Genomic DNA, 18,914 nt, shown 5'->3' with positions numbered 1-18,914 from the left:
TTTATTATAGTAGCGCTCAGGTCCGCTCGGCAGATTAGGGGTTAATAAGTGTAGGCAGGTGTCGGCGACGTTGAGGGGGGCAGATTAGGGGTTAATAAATATAGGGGTCGGCGGTGTTAGGGGTAGCAGATTAGGGGTACATAGGGATAACGTAGGTGGCGGCGCTTTGCGGTCGGAAGATTAGGGGTTAATTATTTTAAGTAGCTGGCGGCGACGTTGTGGGGGGCAGGTTAGGGGTTAATAAATGTAATACAGGGGTCGGCGGGGTTAGGGGCAGCAGATTAGGGGTACATAAGTATAACGTAGGTGGCGGTCGGCAGATTAGGGGTTAAAAATTTTAATCGAGTGGCGGCGATGTGGGGGGACCTCGGTTTAGGGGTACATAGGTAGTTTATGGGTGTTAGTGTACTTTAGGGTACAGTAGTTAAGAGCTTTATGAACCGGCGTTAGCCAGAAAGCTCTTAACTCCTGCTATTTTCAGGCGGCTGGAATTTTGTCGTTAGAGCTCTAACGCTCACTTCAGAAACGACTCTAAATACCGGCGTTAGAAAGATCCCATTGAAAAGATAGGATACGCAAATGGCGTAGGGGGATCTGCGGTATGGAAAAGTCGCGGCTGAAAAGTGAGCGTTAGACCCTTTAATCACTGACTCCAAATACCAGCGGGCGGCCAAAACCAGCGTTAGGAGCCTCTAACGCTGGTTTTGACGGCTACCGCCGAACTCCAAATCTAGGCCTATGTGTAGTAACTACTAGAGTAGTAACCACCAGGGAGTCAGTAATAATATTACTTTATCCAATGCAGTGTTTTATTATGATGATGTTTCAGAGAACAAAACTCCCCTTTCTCTGACCAACCAAAAGGTAACAAACAGTCACCTAGATTACAAGTTTTGCGTTCATGTTTTAACGCTGGAAAAATTGCAATTTCAGCGTTAAAACAGTAACGCAGCCATTACGAGTCTAGTCGGTATAGCTGTACCGCAAGTATTTTAGCCTTTAACGCAACGTCAGTCCCGCACTCAAAATTTTTTTACTTTTTTGCGTGGGATTTCCATAGCGCTGCCGTTACAAGTTTTGCGGTGAGGCTAAAAAGCTTGCGTTCCAGCCTATACAGACACGATCCATTCCGCAATCTGAGACCAGTAGTTATGAGTTTTGCGCAACAAAACTGTTACACAAAACTCATGACTAAAGTGCTACAAGGTACACTAACACCCATAAACTACATATTAACCCCTATTCCGCCGCCCTCCCGCATCGCAAACATTATATTAAACTTATTAATCCCTAAACTGCCGCTCCTGACATCGCCACCACTAATAAAATGTATTTACCCGTATTCTGTCGCTCCCCGAAATCGTTGCAACTATAATAAAGTTATTAACCCCTAAACCTCTGGCCTCCCACATCACCGCCACTAAATAAAGTTATTAACCCCTAAACCACCAGCCCCCCACATCGCAAAAAAACTACATTAAACTATTAACCCCTAAACCTAACAACCCCCTAACTTTAAATTAAAAAATCCCTATCTTAAAATAAATAAAAACTTGCCTGGGAAATTAAAAAAACTTAAGTTTAAACTATAAATTAAACTAACATTACTATTAGACCAAAATTAAAATAACTATCAATTAAATAAATTAAATTACACATTAAAAAAAACTAACACTACTAAAAAGATTAAATCTACAATTACAAAAAATAAAAAATACTAAATTACAAAAAATTAAAAATACTAAATTACAAAAAATAACAAACCCTAAATTACAAAAGATAAACAAAATTATCCAATATAAAAACAATTACACCTAATCTAATAGCCCTATAAAAATAACCCCCCCCCCCACCCAAAATAAAAAGAAACCCTAGCCTACAATAAACTACCAATAGCCCTTAAAAGGGCCTTTTGTAGGGAATTGTCCTAAAGAAATCAGCTCTTTTCCAAGAAAAAAATACAAAGACCCCCCCAACAGTAAAACCCACCACTCAACCAACCCCCCAAAATAAAAACCTAACTCTAACAAAAACCTAAGCTAGGGCATTCAGCTCTTTTTCTTGCCCTGAAAAGGGCATTTAGCTCTTTTAAGAAAAGCCCAAACCCTAATCTAAAAAAAAAAAAACCCCATCCAAAAAAAGTAAAAAAAAAACCTAACACTAACCCCGACGATCCACTTACAGTTTCTGAAGTCTGGACATCCAGGCGGCAAAGTCTTCATCCAGACGATGTCTTCCATCTTAATCCAGGCGGCATCTTCTATCTTCATCCCAGTGGCGCGGAGCGGGTCCAACCTGAAGACATCCGGCGCAGAGCATCCTCTTCATACGGTCACCGCCATATACTGAATCTTCAATAAAAGGGAGCCTTTTCAAAATGGCGTCCCTTGCATTCCTATTGGCTGCTTTGATTTTTGAAATTTAAATCAGCCAATAGGATGAGAGCTACTGAAATCCTATTGGCTGTTCAAATCAGCCAATAGGATGAGAGCTACTGAAATTCTATTGGCTGATTTAAATAGAATTTAAATATTATGTAATGGTTTGTTACCTTTTCTGGTCGGCTCCGCTGCTATGCGGGCTGATGAGCCGGTGACCAGATCGCTCTTGACGGGGGGTGATTGAATGAGCTCTGTTGAGATGAGTGCTTAGATACGGACCCGATCTGTGAGGGGCTTATATGTACTAAGTAGTTTCACTGTTTCACGGTATATATCGTACATTTTTATGTGGTTATTCATTCGTCCCTATGACAACCATAATACTGATCATCAATTGGCTATCAACATCATGTGATGCTGATGCGCATTGGAATGAAGCTTTTGCCACTTCCCGTTTGTACCGTTGTTTGGGCCGATGTTCCGGTGATCGTGTCATATGTTTGACTTGCAAGGTTCTTCATTGTTCCTATTAATTCTACTAGCACCCTGGCAGCAGATTTATAAGTGAGAGTGCACATCCCAGCTACTTGTGTGTGTGTGTGTATATATATATATATATATATATATATATATATATGTCACAGCTCTGCTACGGCATCCTGAAATCTTTTCTGTAGTGTCACGTTGCTTAGCAACGTGACACCCATTCGTGGCCGTTCCTCGCTGATTATGTCAGAAGGCCTATATCCACCCGCCGTTTTGGAGCCTGTTTGTTGGACTTGTTCCATTGCTTGCATATTCTTCTGCTGTACAGTGAGTACTACCTTGTTACCGGACTTTTGCCTGTCTGACTCTGCTTAACCCCAAATCTGCCTTAAAAGTTACCGGACCTTTGCCTGCCTGACTTTGCCTCTGCTTAACCCCAAATCTGCCTGGAAGATTTGTGTAGGGTAGGGAATTTAGTTAAAACTCTGCCTATCTCCATCTGCAATATAAATAAAATACTGTATGTTCAGTGATAAGTTTAAGTAGACCAGCAGCATTTCATAAAAATAAAAAAAAAATCCCTGTGGCCAATGCATTTTTTGTCTATTCCACACAATGGTGCTATGGTTCTACATACACAGTGGTGCTTTGGTTCTACATACACAGTGGTGCTTTGGTTCTACATACACAGTGGTGCTTTGGTTCTACATACACAGTGGTGCCATGGTTCTACATATATAGTGGTACCATGGTTCTACATACACAGTGGTGCTTTGGTTCTACATACACAGTGGTGCTTTGGTTCTACATACACAGTGGTGCCATGGTTCTACATATATAGTGGTACCATGGTTCTACATACACAGTGGTGCTTTGGTTCTACATACACAGTGGTGCTTTGGTTCTACATATACAGTGGTGCTATGGTTCTACATATAAAGTGGTGCTATGGTTCTACATATAAAGTGGTGCTATGGTTCTACATGTATTAGAACTACTATATATTGCTGTTGTTATAAGAATAACATCTGGATGGATGCTGGTGTTTGAAAAATGTGTTTAGAATGTGTTTCTATGTCAATATTGATCTAAGATGAGAGCATATAGCACACACATATATATATATATATACACACACACACACACACACATCTATTCAATGTGTTATTTGTGACACTACAAAATCTCTTATAAGTTGTATGATGATAATAATAATATAGTGACAATGTCCTGCAGCTCTTCCTGTGACCAATACTGTATATAACACTATTGAACATGTATGCTCCCTTATTATACTTCCTCAATAAAAAAGTTGTCCCTCTAAACATCCTCTCTAACATAGCTAAAATTATTTCAGTGCTATTATATACAGTACAACGATATCAGTTCATTGGCTTCAAGGATGCCTCCTACCTGATGTTGTAGGAAACCCAAATATTTGGCGGATTTTATGTTAGATGATCTAATGTAATCAAATACTATAGTTTTAGTTTATACATGTTTTGATTAAATCTATCTATAGCTATTTATTTTAATCTACTCATAGCTTATACTTGCATTTTAAATACAACCTTGCATTCCTTTGATATAACAAATTTACAGTATAATATGAACAATAATATAATTTTTATGTCTAATTACAAGACAACTAATATTCTTTTAAATATCCCTAACCCATAATTGTTTACACATTCCCAGGTATGATATTCTTTCATTGGACAATGTTGCAACTAATTCTTACTGCGTTTAGAGTTAAATTGTATAAGTAAATTAAATAGTTAAATTATACAAAACAAAAACAGGTGATATCAGTTATTCTGATCCCAAAGACATCACTGTAACAGCATTTGGATAGTGAACTCTTAAGAAAAATATTTAATCAAATTGGTTATAATTAATCGTTTCTATATTTATGTTTTGTTTTTAGACGTCTTTGTGTTTTCCTCCGTTGCCAATAACGTAACAGTGATGTTCCCCTCTGGAGCTGGGGTAGAAGTCAGAGAAATAGGCGGCCTACTCGGTGTCACTGTCCTACTGCCAGAGGAATTCATAAACAAAACAGAAGGGCTTATGGGAGTGATGAACAACGATCCAACTGATGATTTAACTTTTAAGAATGGCACCATCATACCCCCTGATGCCAGACCCCAGGACATTTTCCATTTTGGTGCAGACTGTAAGTTAAATTCACTGAAAGGGAAAATAAAATAATGTGATAAAGAAGAAGCTTATATTTCATGGCCTTTTATTGCAGCCAGGGGAAATAAGTGAGGGTGATGTATGCTAAATAAAACATCATTTTGTAATGGGAATAGGATACAATCATAAAGCCGTTACAGAATGTTGTCTGCTATACTGAACATTTCTCATTAATTAGAATGTGAGATTTCACTATGTAATTTTTTTTAAAGGGACATTAAAGTACAAAAAGAAACATGCTCTTAGGTGTGCTATAGCTATGTATTTATAAGCACATAATTACAGTCAGCTCCAGAGCAGCAATGTATTTTGGTGAGCCAGTGACAAGAAGCATATGTGTGTAGCCACCAATCACCAGCTAGACTCCACTAGTGCATTGCTGCCCCCACGTCTACCTAGGTATGCTTTTTTAACAAATAAAACCAAGAGAGAAAGTACAATTGAAAATTCTATTAAAATGAAATTCTCTTTCTGAATCATAAAAGTTTAATTTTGTCTTGCATGTCCTTAAACTTCTAAGTCTATCAGCATCAATATTCATGTTACGTTTTTTTTTTTCTTTCAAGTGTTGGTTATGTTAGACTTGAATTAGATTCACACCTGATTGTCTAAAGTGCTCTGAAGAGAATATTGTACAAGTCCCGTCAGTACTGTGAGGTGCCTCAAAGAATTTTACAAAGGCAAATTTCAGCTTGAGAGCTGTTTATCTCACAATACAGGGTTCTAGATCTGAGCGAGAGACACCTACACTACATTATAATGCTCAGTTCTTTCTCAGTTAATCTCGCCACAAGTCTGTTAGCTACTAAACTTAATTTAAGGGCTATTGGTAGTTTAGTATTAGATTAGGGGGTGTTTTTATTTAGGGGGGCTTTTTTATTTTCATAGGGATTAGGTTTAATTTTTTAATTTTTGATAATTTGGTTTATTATTTTATGTAATATTAGACTTTTTTCTTTTTTGTAATCTTAGATTAATTTAATTTTAGATTTTTTATTTTTAAATAATGTTACCTTTTTATTTTAATTGTAACTTAGTATTTTTTAATTTAGGTAATTGGGGTTAATTTAGGGGGTGTTAGGTTAAGGGGCTTAGTAATTTAATTAGATATTTGCTTTGTGGGGGTTTGGAGGATTAGGGGTTAATAGATTTATTAGGATTATTAGGTTGTGTGGGTTAATGGCGGATTAGGGGTTAATAGTTTTTGTGGCAAACCTAGCCACTTCTGGACTATAACGTAAGAAAGGTTGTCTATAGGCTGTATATTGTGCTATGTAGATGTGACAGACCCTTCTGTCAGCACTGAAAGAGTTAACTGTGTTCAGCTTTAGCCTCAGCTATTGTGCACTGTCATTAATGTTATTGATACACAGTCCATTGTTTAATCAACCTCAGAGAGCAGACCCTAGATGATAAGGAAAGCCAAGTGTGTGTCTGTGTTTAAATTGTTATCAGCTTGAGCAAGGTATTCTATTGTATCATGTAAAAGGGCGTGTTCCCTCCATCTAATGTACAACATTCTTTCAACCCCCCTTCTGGGGGGGGTCAGACCTGCATAAATACTGGGCATATGAGCCTTAATAAAAGTCATTCTGTTTAAACCTGAAAACTGGCTGGGTTGTGAACTGCTGATTCCCTATGCAGGACATTGTTCCCTGGTGTTAACCCTTGGTATCCGGTTGGTACCGTTACAATTGGTGGCAAGCGACGGAATGAACCTTATCGCCCAGAAGAGCAACTACACAAGCCAGTAACCTCAGGAAGAGGGGGATTACTACAATACTGACTAAGATGGAAGGAGTACCAGGGACCGAAGTGAATGGAGATGGATTATTCTAAGCTAAAGAGACAAACGTAAAAGGAACTGCTAGAAGCCAGGGGAAAGATAGGCAGCAGCAAACCCAAGGCTATATTAATTGCTGAGCTGATGGAGGGAGACAGAGCTCGCAGCGCTACGCCTCCAGCAGCCATGGAGGAGACCCTATACCAGAGGGAAATGAGGACCAGGCTGGAATTTTTACCCCAACCTGTACCACGGGATATGCTATCCGTGGTAATGGCAGATGTGCAGGAGTACGTGATGGCACACAGTCCGCGGAATGCATCCTCCCGAGCAGAATCCATTTTGGACGCACTCAGCAACCCAGTAAGACCCAAAATCCCATACCATGCATTTAAAATGTTTTGTGAGGAGAAGGATGAGATTGATGGGTATTTACAGGATTTTGAGAGACTGTGCGAGTTACATGATTTGGAGCAGTCCGTATGGGTGCCGGTGCTAGCAGGCAAGCTAGCCGGTAGGGCAGCGGAAGCGTATCGCGCTGTACCCAGGGAGGACAGCAAGGATTACGCTAAAGTGAAGAGAGCGATCTTGGAAAGATATGCCATTACCTCAGAGGCATACCGGCGCAAGTTTAGAGGCCTGCGCAAGCCAGAAAGAGATTCCCATGCAGAGTGGGCCCACAAGCTGGATCAAGCATCTCAGGGGTGGATACAGGCCAGCCAAGCTACCACCATGGAAGAATTGCGACAACTGATGCTGTTGGAGCAATTCTTTAACGGCTTGTCCCCAGAAGCCCAAGAATGGGTGAGAGATCGAAAACCCCTCACCTTAACCGAAGCAGCCAGATTAGCAGACCAGCATTTTGATGCCAGGAGGCACCATGGACTACAGCCTAACAACGGACGGGCTAATATACAATGCCACACCTGCAAGCAGTGGGGACATATGGCACGTGAGTGCACCCAAAATCGGAGCAGACAAGCTTGGAACCAGGTCAGACAGAACCTGGCCCCAAGGGCGGCTGCTCACCATTACCAAACGGAGCCAGCCGCTCATGAGGTGTTGAGCACCCAAGCCGAGGAACCCCTGGGAATTCTGCATGAGGTGATGTCGGTCCAGGGACTTCGGGATTCGGGAGCTACTTTAACCCTGATAGCTCCCCATTTGGTGCCGGATACAGCACCCACTGGCGGATCCGTGGCAGTACGAGGGGCAGGGGGAGCAGTATACCGATTGCCCACTGCTAGAGTGGAGTACAGACCCCCAGTCACCCCAGCAGCTGCCAGTTACCAACCCCCGGCGCACCGCTATACCACACGGCCTCCGGCCACGAACTACCCTCAGAGAGCCCGGTTCAATTCGCGGGGCTACTCACAACCTATTCGGTGCTTTGGATGTAAGCAACTAGGGCACAAAAGACCAGAGTGTCCCCTAAACGCAGCGAATCAAGCACAGTCCTGGAGAAGACCCGCTGGCGGAATCCCACATAATCCTCAGCCTGTGGCCCGCTACGTAGAGGCGCCAGAATGCTGGGGCAGCCTACATGAAGCAGACCCCGTGCAAGCTGCCCACCGGAATAACCGGCAACGGGTTAAAGTGAATGGGAAGGAGGTCAGTTGTCTACGGGATACTGGTGCTACCATGACCTTGCTTCAAGAGAACTTGGTGCCTGAGAAACAGCACACTGGAGACACTGTGGCTGTGAGGGTAGCAGGGGGCACTGTGTTCCGCCTACCTGTTGCCAGGGTACATTTGGATTGGGGAGTGGGCGCTAGACTTGTGAATGTGGGGGTCAAGAAGGACTTACCTGCTGATGTTCTCCTTGGAAATGACTTGGCCCCCCTTGTTTCTGCCTATGCTCCCATGGATCCCGCTGATGTTAACCCTGTGACTACCCAAGCCCAGTCCCTCCGGGAAGAGACGCTTCCATGTTTGGGGTGGGGGCAGTACTGAGCCAAGTTGGAGCAGATGGCGGAGAACACCCCGTAGCTTACTTGAGCCGAAAGTTGTTGCCCCGGACATCCCCAAGCCGATCCGTTGGGATCAGACTGTGTATGCCGGCTTGGTTCTGGGGGAGCATTGTGGCAAACCTAGCCACTTCTGGACTATAACGTAAGAAAGGTTGTCTATAGGCTGTATATTGTGCTATGTAGATGTGACAGACCCTTCTGTCAGCACTGAAAGAGTTAACTGTGTTCAGCTTTAGCCTCAGCTATTGTGCACTGTCATTAATGTTATTGATACACAGTCCATTGTTTAATCAACCTCAGAGAGCAGACCCTAGATGATAAGGAAAGCCAAGTGTGTGTCTGTGTTTAAATTGTTATCAGCTTGAGCAAGGTATTCTATTGTATCATGTAAAAGGGCGTGTTCCCTCCATCTAATGTACAACATTCTTTCAACCCCCCTTCTGGGGGGGGTCAGACCTGCATAAATACTGGGCATATGAGCCTTAATAAAAGTCATTCTGTTTAAACCTGAAAACTGGCTGGGTTGTGAACTGCTGATTCCCTATGCAGGACATTGTTCCCTGGTGTTAACCCTTGGTATCCGGTTGGTACCGTTACAGTTTTATTAGGTTTATTGCAATGTGGGTTAATGGCGGATTAGGGGTTAATACATTTATTAGGTTTATTGCGATGTGGGTTAATGGCAGATTAGGTGTTAATATACTTTATTAGTTATTGTGTTGGGGGTTGGCGGTTGACAGGTAGATAGATATTACGCATGCGTTAGTTAATATTTTCAGGCAGTTACAGGAGTGACGGTGCTCACATTTTCAGCATAAGGCTTGCTGCGCCTGCCTATCGGCTAGATTTAGAGTTCTGCGGCCAGGGGGTGCGTTAGCTATGCGTTCTTTTTTTCGCCTGCACCTTTTAAATACCGCTGGTATTTAGAGTTCACAGAAGGGCTGCGTTAGGCTCCAAAAAGGGAGCGTATGGCATATTTACCGCCACTGCAACTCTAAATTCCAGCGGTGCTTACAGACGCGGCCAGCTTCAAAAACGTGCTTGTGCACGATTCCCCCATAGGAAACAATGGGGCTGTTTGAGCTGAAAAAAAATCTAACACCTGCAAAAAAGCCGCGTTCAGCTCCTAACGCAGCCCCATTGTTTCCTATGGGGAAACACTTCCTAAGTCTGCACCTAACACTCTAACATGAACCCCGAGTCTAAACACCCCTAATCTTACACTTATTAACCCCTAATCTGCCACCCCCGCTATCGCTGACCCCTGCATATTATTATTAACCCCTAATCTGCCGCTCCATACACCACCGCAACCTACGTTATCCCTATGTACCCCTAATCTGCTGCCCCTAACACCGCCGACCCCTATATTATATTTATTAACCCCTAATCTGCCGCCCCCGCTATCGCTGACCCCTGCATATTATTATTAACCCCTAATTTGCCGCTCCGTACACCGCCGCAACCTTCGTTATCCCTATGTACCCCTAATCTGCTGCCCCTAACACCGCCGACCCCTATATTATATTTATTAACCCCTAATCTGCCGACCGGATCTCACCGCTACTCTAATAAATGTATTAACCCCTAAAGCTAAGTCTAACCCTAACACTAACACCCCCCTAAGTTAAATATAATTTAAATCTAATGAAATAAATTATATCAGAATCAAGTTCAATCCGATTGGCTGATCGGATCAGCCAATCGGATTGAACTTGATTCTGACTGGCTGATTCCATCAGCCAATCAGAATTTTCCTACCTTAATTCCGATTGGCTGATAGAATCCTATCAGCCAATCGGAATTTGAGGGACGCCATCTTGGATGACGTCCCTTAAAGGAACCGTCATTCGTCGGGAAGTCGTCGGTGAAGATGGATGTTCCACGTCGGCGGGATGACCATGGATCCGGAAGAAAGAAGATTGAAGATGCCGCTTGATTGAAGACTTCAGCCCAATCATGGACCTCTTCAGCTCCCGCTTGGATGAAGACTTCAGCCCGATCATGGACCTCTTCAGCTCCGGCTTGGATGAAGACTTCAGTCAGATTATGGACATCTTCAGCCCCCCGCTTGGGTTTGGATGAAGACGTCGGAGCCAGGACGAATCAGTGAACCCGGTGTGGTGAAGACAAGGTAAGGAGATCTTCAGGGGCTTAGTGTTAGGTTTATTTAAGGGGGGTTTGGGTTAGATTAGGGGTATGTGGGTGGTGGGTTGTAATGTTGGGGGGGTATTGTATGTTTTTTTTTTACAGGCAAAAGAGCTGAATTCTTTGGGGCATGCCCCGCAAAGGGCCAGGGCTGGTAAGGTAAAAGAGCTTTTCTATTTTAATTTAGAATAGGGTAGGGCATTTTTTTATTTTGGGGGTCTTTGTTATTTTATTAGTGGGCTTAGAGTAGGTGTAATTAGTTTAAAATTGTTGTAATATTTTTCTAATGTTTGTAAATATTTTTTTATTTTTTGTAACTTAGTTCTTTTTTATTTTTTGTACTTTAGTTAGTTTATTTAATTGTATTTATTTGTAGGTATTGTAATTAATTAATTTATTGCTAGTGTAGTGTTAGGTTTAATTGTAGGTAATTGTAGGTAGTTTATTTATTTAATTTATTTATTGATAGTGTAGTGTTAGGTTTAATTGTAACTTAGGTTAGGATTTATTTTACAGGTAATTTTGTAATTATTTTAACTAGGTAACTATTAAATAGTTATTAACTATTTAATAGCTATTGTACCTGGTTAAAATAATTACAAAGTTGCCTGTAAAATAAATATTAATCCTAAAATAGCTACAATATAATTATTATTTATATTGTAGCTATATTAGGGTTTATTTTACAGGTAAGTATTTAGCTTTAAATAGGAATAATTTATTTAATAAGAGTTAATTTATTTTGTTAAATAAAAATTATATTTAACTTAGGGGTTGTTAGGGTTAGGGTTAGAATTAGCTTTAGGGGTTAAAAAATTTATTAGAGTAGCTGTGAGCTCCGGTCGGCAGATTAGGGGTTAATGCTTGAAGTTAGGTGTCGGCGATGTTAGGGAGGGCAGATTAGGGGTTAATACTATTTATTATAGGGTTATTGAGGCGGGAGTGAGGCGGATTAGGGGTTAATACATTTATTATAGTAGCGGTGCGGTCCGGTCGGCAGATTAGGGGTTAATAAGTGTAGGTAGGTAGCAGCGACGTTGGGGGCGGCAGATTAGGGGTTAATAAATATTATGTAGGTGTCGGCGATGTTAGGGGCAGCAGATTAGGGGTACATAGGGATAACGTAGGTGGCGGCGGTGTGCGGTCGGCAGATTAGGGGTTCAAATTTTTAATAGAGTGGCGGCGATGTGGGGGGGGGGCTCGGTTTAGTGGTACATAGGTAGTTTATGGGTGTTAGTGTACTTTAGATTAGAGCACAGTAGTTAAGAGCTTTATAAACCGGCGTTAGCCCAGAAAGCTCTTAACTACTGACTTTTTTCTGCGGCTGGAGTCTTGTCGTTAGATTTCTCACGCTCACTTCAGCCAAGACTCTAAATACCAGCGTTAGAAAGATCCCATTGAAAAGATAGGATACGCAAATGGCGTAGGGGGATCTGCGGTATGGAAATGTCGCGGCTGCAAAGTGAGCGTTAGACCCTTTCCTGACTGACTCCAAATACCAGCGGGCGGTAAAAACCAGCGTTAGGAGCCTCTAACGCTGGTTTTGACGGCTACCGCCAAACTCTAAATCTAGGCCTTAGTGTGGCGAGGTGAAAATGGAGTAAAATTTCTCAATTTTCGCAGCGTAAGTCCTTGCGCTGAATATCTTATACCGATTTGCGACGCGGTTCTATGTTAGCATTGGGTAGTAAAAATTGTGGCAACAGGTGAAATATACGCGCCGCATTTATATGCGGCGCCGTATATGTGATACCAAAATCGCATATGTAATCTTGCCCACAGTATGTATTCCAAACCATCTGCGTGTGTATTTAACAGTTCATATCAATCATTCTGTGAAAATTCCTTTTTATACCTATTTCCTAAGTGGCATGTTCTGTAGAGAGAAATAAGTAAATACAAACTAAAAGAGATCACTGAGTTCAGCTTCAGGAGTTTGCAAGGTTAACAAGAAAAACTGTGAAATTTCTTTGTATTCACAGCTTGAAAAAGGCTCAGGGCATCCAAAGTCAATTTGGAATCTAACACAAATGCCTAACACTTATATTTGTAAATTGTTTCAACCAGGCTAACATCATTTTTTATTTACCCTTCTTTTCTCTCTTCCTGGCTTCTGGGTAAAGCAGTTTCAGAAGAAAATAATTTGTTTATCTTTAGATCCAAAAGAACTGCACTGTGAACTAGGAGTCTTAACTGATCTCACGGATTGCATTGATTTACATATAAGAGGCATAACCTTAAAGGACCATGATACCCAAATGTTGAAACACATGAAAGTGATGCTGCATAGCTGTAAAAAGCTGACTAAAAATATCACCTGAACACCTCTATGTAAAAAAGAAAGATATTTTACCTCAAAATGTCCTAAGTAGTCACACCCCATTGTAAAGGACTTTAAGCAGCAAATCAGTATGCCTGTCCTAGGACCGACAAAGGAGTGAGCCTCATGCACACTCATGTTATTTCTCTATTCAGTGTAAGGAAGTTTACTATGAAATCTCATGAGAGTTGGAGTTCATGACATCAGCACTGCTGATGCTGATTTTTTACCTGCAGGTGGTTAGTAACTGAAAGATAACTTTTTACACAGCACTTACTCTGTTGAGCTAAAGAAATTTTGAGGTAAAATATCTTCCTTTTTTCCATATAGATGTTCAGGTGATATTTTCCTGTCAGCTTTTTACAGTTATGCTGTATCACTTTCAAGTGATTTAGCATATGAGTATTATGTCCCTTTAAGGGACATACGGTAATACCCAAATTTTGAGCACTTGAAAGTGATGCAGCAATGCTGTAAAAATCTGACTAGAAAATATAACCTGAACATCTCTATGGGAAAATGGAAGATATTTCCACAGTATCCACATCCCACTGTAAATAAACTTTAAACAGCCAGTCAGGATGCTAGTCCCAGGACTTGCGAGGGAGCTTGTATCTGGCATGGGCAGCCACAGCAATTGTATTTTCCGACTCAGTTTTAGGACATTTTCTAAGGAATCCTGTGAGATTTCAGTAAAATGTCACAAGATCTCAGTAAAGCAAACAAAGTGTAATTTGTTTGGTAGAACAACCGACAATTGAATATTGATAAGAATGAAAATCCGTTAAAATTCGGTAATCAAATGTTATTTCCGGTTTTCGAATGTTACTTTTGTTTTCAATTTTTTCATAATTAGATCGAATATACACATTCGAAATTTCAAACCTATTATTCAATTTAACAAATACTATTCAGAAATTCAATACTTCATGTGGTAAGTGGTAAATTGATACATAACAGATACAAATATATCAATTGGAATGTTTCTATTTGGAATATTGCATAATTTAAATATTACATTTAAATAAAGCATTAGAAATACTATTACACTAAACAAAACACATTCGCCAATCCTTACTGTTCACAGATCATATTATTGTGAGATGAGGACATTTTGAGGTAAAATATCTTGCTTTTTTAGAGATGTTAATGTGATATTTTCTTGTCAGCTTTATACAGTTATACTGCATCATTATCAAGAAATTTAGCATATAAGTATTATGTCCCTTGGCCGTAAACACTTTAGAGATTGTAACATGAAAATTCTATAATTATGTGTAGAAAAAAAATAGTCTTTGTAGTATACTTTTATTTAGCCTCTTCCCTGTAATTTAAGAAGAATTGTGGGTTTTCTCGTTATGAGAATTGGTTATTCACACTGCAGATGTCACAAGCCTATCCCTGCAACATATTTGGCCCTAATTGGCTTCAGAAGAGATGATAAAATAAGAAACTTCAAAACAATGAGCATTTTCTATCAAAATGACAATGGATAACCTTGTTTACTCCAGTAACTAGACCAAACTGTCTTCTCCAAAGAAGGGGTAGGTGGGATTTTGTTATTCAAATAAATTTGCAGCAAACAAGGTGTTATTACAATTCAAATGCTCGCTGTCACATAGTATGGTAATTTATTGCTAAAAGGCTATAGAAAACCTTGCAATTACTATCCTATTTATTATGCACAGTAAAATACATTTGTAATGTACTTACATTATTTATTTGGTCCACTTTTCTTGCACATTAACTCTTAAATAATGTGTTTTTCCACTGCCCATCCTGCAGCATAGAGCCTTGATCCTGTAATCCTTGTTTTCTTACAATGTACAGTTATAACCAGAATTATCCACTCTGTTTTTTTCAAGGGGTGGTGAGCAAGAACAATTCCCTTTTTACTTATGACTCTAGTGAGCTTATCGATGAGTACACAGAGAAACACAACACAAGTTTCATACCTATATTTGAAGTTGAGGAAACTCCTGGAAACTTCACAGAACAGATGCGCGACTTGTGTGATTCTGATACTTTCTGTAGATTTGATGTCCTTGCCACAAAACAGCTGCAGGTTGGAAACGCCACAAAAATGTCTCATAACATTCACAAAACCTTGGTGAACAGCCTTAAACCAGGTAAAAAAAATCCTATGTGCACTCATAAAACAATATTTCTTACCACAAGGTTGACTTTTTATAACCGGAGATTAGTGATGATTCATGGTTTTTCTATTAATTGCACAATCTTTTGTTTTCACGTCAAAAGGCTAAATTAGTTTTTACCAAATGATGGGATTTTATGTTTGAATCATTTTTATTGAAGCTTATTACATGAAATACAGGATTTTAAATGGGCCAATAAGAGCTATTATTGCACATTAGCGTGCTACAATTGCATATCAACATATTCTGCAAAAAATAGCAATACATATACAAAACTAATGCACTCTCAGAAGCTGTATTTTATGATATTGTTCCAGTACAAAGTTTTAATGAACTTATTTAAGGTTACTTCCATACAGCTAAAATCACAGCAATTCATTTTAAGGTTGTTTTGCAAATGGCTACACGTACACAGTTTTATCCAACTACTACATAGATTTGCACAAATAAACTGGGCAACAAAAGATTCATGAAAAAAGCTATCGGCTAGATTACGAGTCTTGCGTTAGCCTTAAAAAGCAGCGTTGAGAGGTCCCAACGCTGCTTTTTAACGCCCGCTGGTATTACGAGTCTGGCAGGTACAGGTGTACTGCTCACTTTTCTTCCGTGACTCGAAATTACCGCAAATCCCCTTATGTAAATTGCGTATCCTATCTTTTTAATGGGATTTGCCTAACGCCGGTATTACTAGTCTTGGAAGAAGTGAGCGGTAGACCATCTCCTGTCAAGACTCCTACCGCATTTAAAAGTCAGTAGTTAAGAGTTTTATGGGCCAACGCCGTAACATAAAACTCTTAACTAAAGTGCTACAAAGTACACTAACACCCATAAACTACCTACTAACCCCTAAACCGAGCCCCCCCCCCCACATCGGAAACACATTAATAAAGTTTTTAATCTGCCGACCAGACATCGCCGCCACTGTAATAAATATATTAACCCCTAAACCGCCGCACTCCCACCTTGCAAACACTAGTTAAATTTTATTAACCCCTAATCTGCCGTCCCTAACATCGCCGACACCTATCTACATTTATTAACCCCTAATCTGATGCCCCCAACATCACCGCTACTATATTAAATTTATTACCCCCTAAACCTAAGTCTAACCCTAACCCTAACAGCCCCCTAACTTAAATATAATTTAAATAAAACGAAATAAAATTGCTACAATTAAATAAATTAATCCTATTTAAAACTAAATACTTACCTATAAAATAAACCCTATGATAGCTACAATATAACTAATAGTTACATTGTAGCTAGCTTAGGATTTATTTTTATTTTACAGGCAACTTTGTATTTATTTTAACTAGGTACAATAGTTATTAAATAGTTATTAACTATTTAATAACTACCTATTAAAATTAAGTGCAAATTTACCTGTAAAATAAATCCTAACCTAAGTTACAATTACACCTAACACTACACTATCATTAAATTAATTTACTAAATTACCTACAATTAAATTAAATAAACTAAAGTACAAAAACAAACAAACACTAAATTACAGAAAATAAAAAAATAATTAAAATTTTTTTAAACTAATTACACCTACTCTAATCCCCTTAACAAAATAAAAAAGCTCCCCAAAATAATACAATTCCCTACCCTATATTAAATTACAAATAGCCCTTAAAAGTGCTTTTTGCGGGGCATTGCGCCAAAGTAATCAGCTCTTTTACCTGTAAAAAAAAATACAATACCCCCCAACATTAAAACCCACCACCCACACCCAACCCTACTCTAAAACCTACCCAATCCCCCCTTAATAAAACCTAACACTACCCCCTTGAAGATCACCCTACCTTGAGCCATCTTCACCCAGCCGGCACAAGTGGTCCGCCAGAGGGGCAGAAGTCTTCATCCGATCTGGGCAGAAGAGGACCTCCAGACGGGCAGAAGGCTTCATCCAGATGGCATCTTCTATCTTAATCCATCCGGAGCAGAGCGGTTCCATCTTGAAGCCAGCCGACGTGGAGCATCCTCTTCTTCCGACGACTCCCGACGAATGAAGGTTCCTTTAAATGATGTTATCCAAGATGGTGTCCCTTGAATCCCGATTGGCTGATAGGATTCTATCAGCCATTTGGAATTAAGGTAGGAAAAATCCTATTGGCTGATTGGATCAACCAATAGGATTGAAGTTCAATCTTATTGGCTGATCCAATCAGCCAATAGGATTGAGCTCGCATTCTATTGGCTGTTCCAATCAGCCAATAGAATGCGATCTCAATCCTATTGGCTGATTGGATCAGCCAATACGATTTTTCCTACCTTAATTCCGATTGGCTGATAGAATCCTATCAGCCAATCGGCATTCAAGGGACGCCATCTTGGATGATGTCATTTAAAGGAACCTTCATTCGTCGGGAGTCGTCGGAAGAAGAGGATGCTCCGTGGCGGCTGGCTTCAAGATTGGCCCGCTCCGCTCCGGATGGATGAAGATAGAAGATGCTGTCTGGATGAAGCCTTCTGCCCGTCTGGAGGTCCTCATCTGCCCGGATCGGGTGAAGACTTCTGCCCCTCTGGAGGACCACTTGTGCCCGGCTGGGTGAAGACAGCTCAAGGTAGGGTGATCTTCAAGGGGGTAGTGTTAGGTTTTATTAAGGGGGGATTGGGTGGGTTTTAGAGTAGGGTTGGGAGTGTGGGTGGTGGGTTTTAATGTGGGGGGTATTGTATTTTTTTTTACAGGTAAAAGAGCTGATTACTTTGGGGCAATGCCCCGCAAAAAGCCCTTTTAAGGGCTATTTGTAATTTAGTATAGGGTAGGGAATTTTATTATTTTGGGGGGCTTTTTTTATTTTGATAGGGGGATTAGAGTAGGTGTAATTAGTTTTAAAAAAATTTAATTATTTTTTTATTTTCTGTAATTTAGTGTTTTTTTTGTACTTTAGTTTATTTAATTTAATTGTATTTAATTGTAGGTAATTTAGTAAATTAATTTAATGATAGTGTAGTGTTAGGTGTAATTGTAACTTAGGTTAGGATTTATTTTACAGGTAAATTTGTACTATTTAATAACTATTCTACCTAGTTAAAATAAATACAAAGTTGCCTGTAAAATAAATATAAACCCTAAGCTAGCTACAATGTAACTATTAGTTATATTGTAGCTATTTTATGGTTAATTTTATAGGTAAGTATTTAGTTTTACATAGGAATAATTTATTTATTTGTAGTAATTTAATTTTGTTGTATTTAAATTATATTTAAGTTAGGGGGTGTTAGACTTAGGTTTAGACTTATGTTTAGGGGTTAATAAATTTAATATAGTAGCGGCGACGACGGGGGCGGCAGAATAGGGGTTAATAAATATAATGTAGCTGTCGGCAATGTTAGATGCAGCAGATTAGAGGTTCATAGGGATAATGTAGGTGGCAGTGGTGTCCGGAGCGGCAGATTAGGGGTTAAAAATATAATGCAGGTGTCGGCGATGTCGGGGACGGCAGATTAGGGGTTAATAAGTGT

The 18,914-nt window shown here is 40.0% G+C and overlaps 1 protein-coding gene across 1 annotated transcript in view; it reads left to right on the top strand.

Moving 5' to 3' along the window:
- Positions 1-18,914, top strand: part of SUSD2 (sushi domain containing 2) — a 307,943-nt gene that overhangs the window by 37,594 nt on the left and 251,435 nt on the right. Inside the window, exons 11-12 of the mRNA XM_053699745.1 lie at positions 4,795-5,043; positions 15,153-15,416. Coding sequence (XP_053555720.1) covers positions 4,795-5,043; positions 15,153-15,416 — 513 coding nt within the window. The remainder of the gene's footprint in view (positions 1-4,794; positions 5,044-15,152; positions 15,417-18,914) is intronic.

Source organism: Bombina bombina, chromosome 2, assembly GCF_027579735.1.
Source record: "Bombina bombina isolate aBomBom1 chromosome 2, aBomBom1.pri, whole genome shotgun sequence".
In the NCBI taxonomy this organism is placed as follows: Eukaryota; Metazoa; Chordata; class Amphibia; order Anura; family Bombinatoridae; genus Bombina; species Bombina bombina.
Note: the sequence above shows the minus strand (reverse complement) of the source record. Positions and strands in the feature narration are given on the sequence as shown.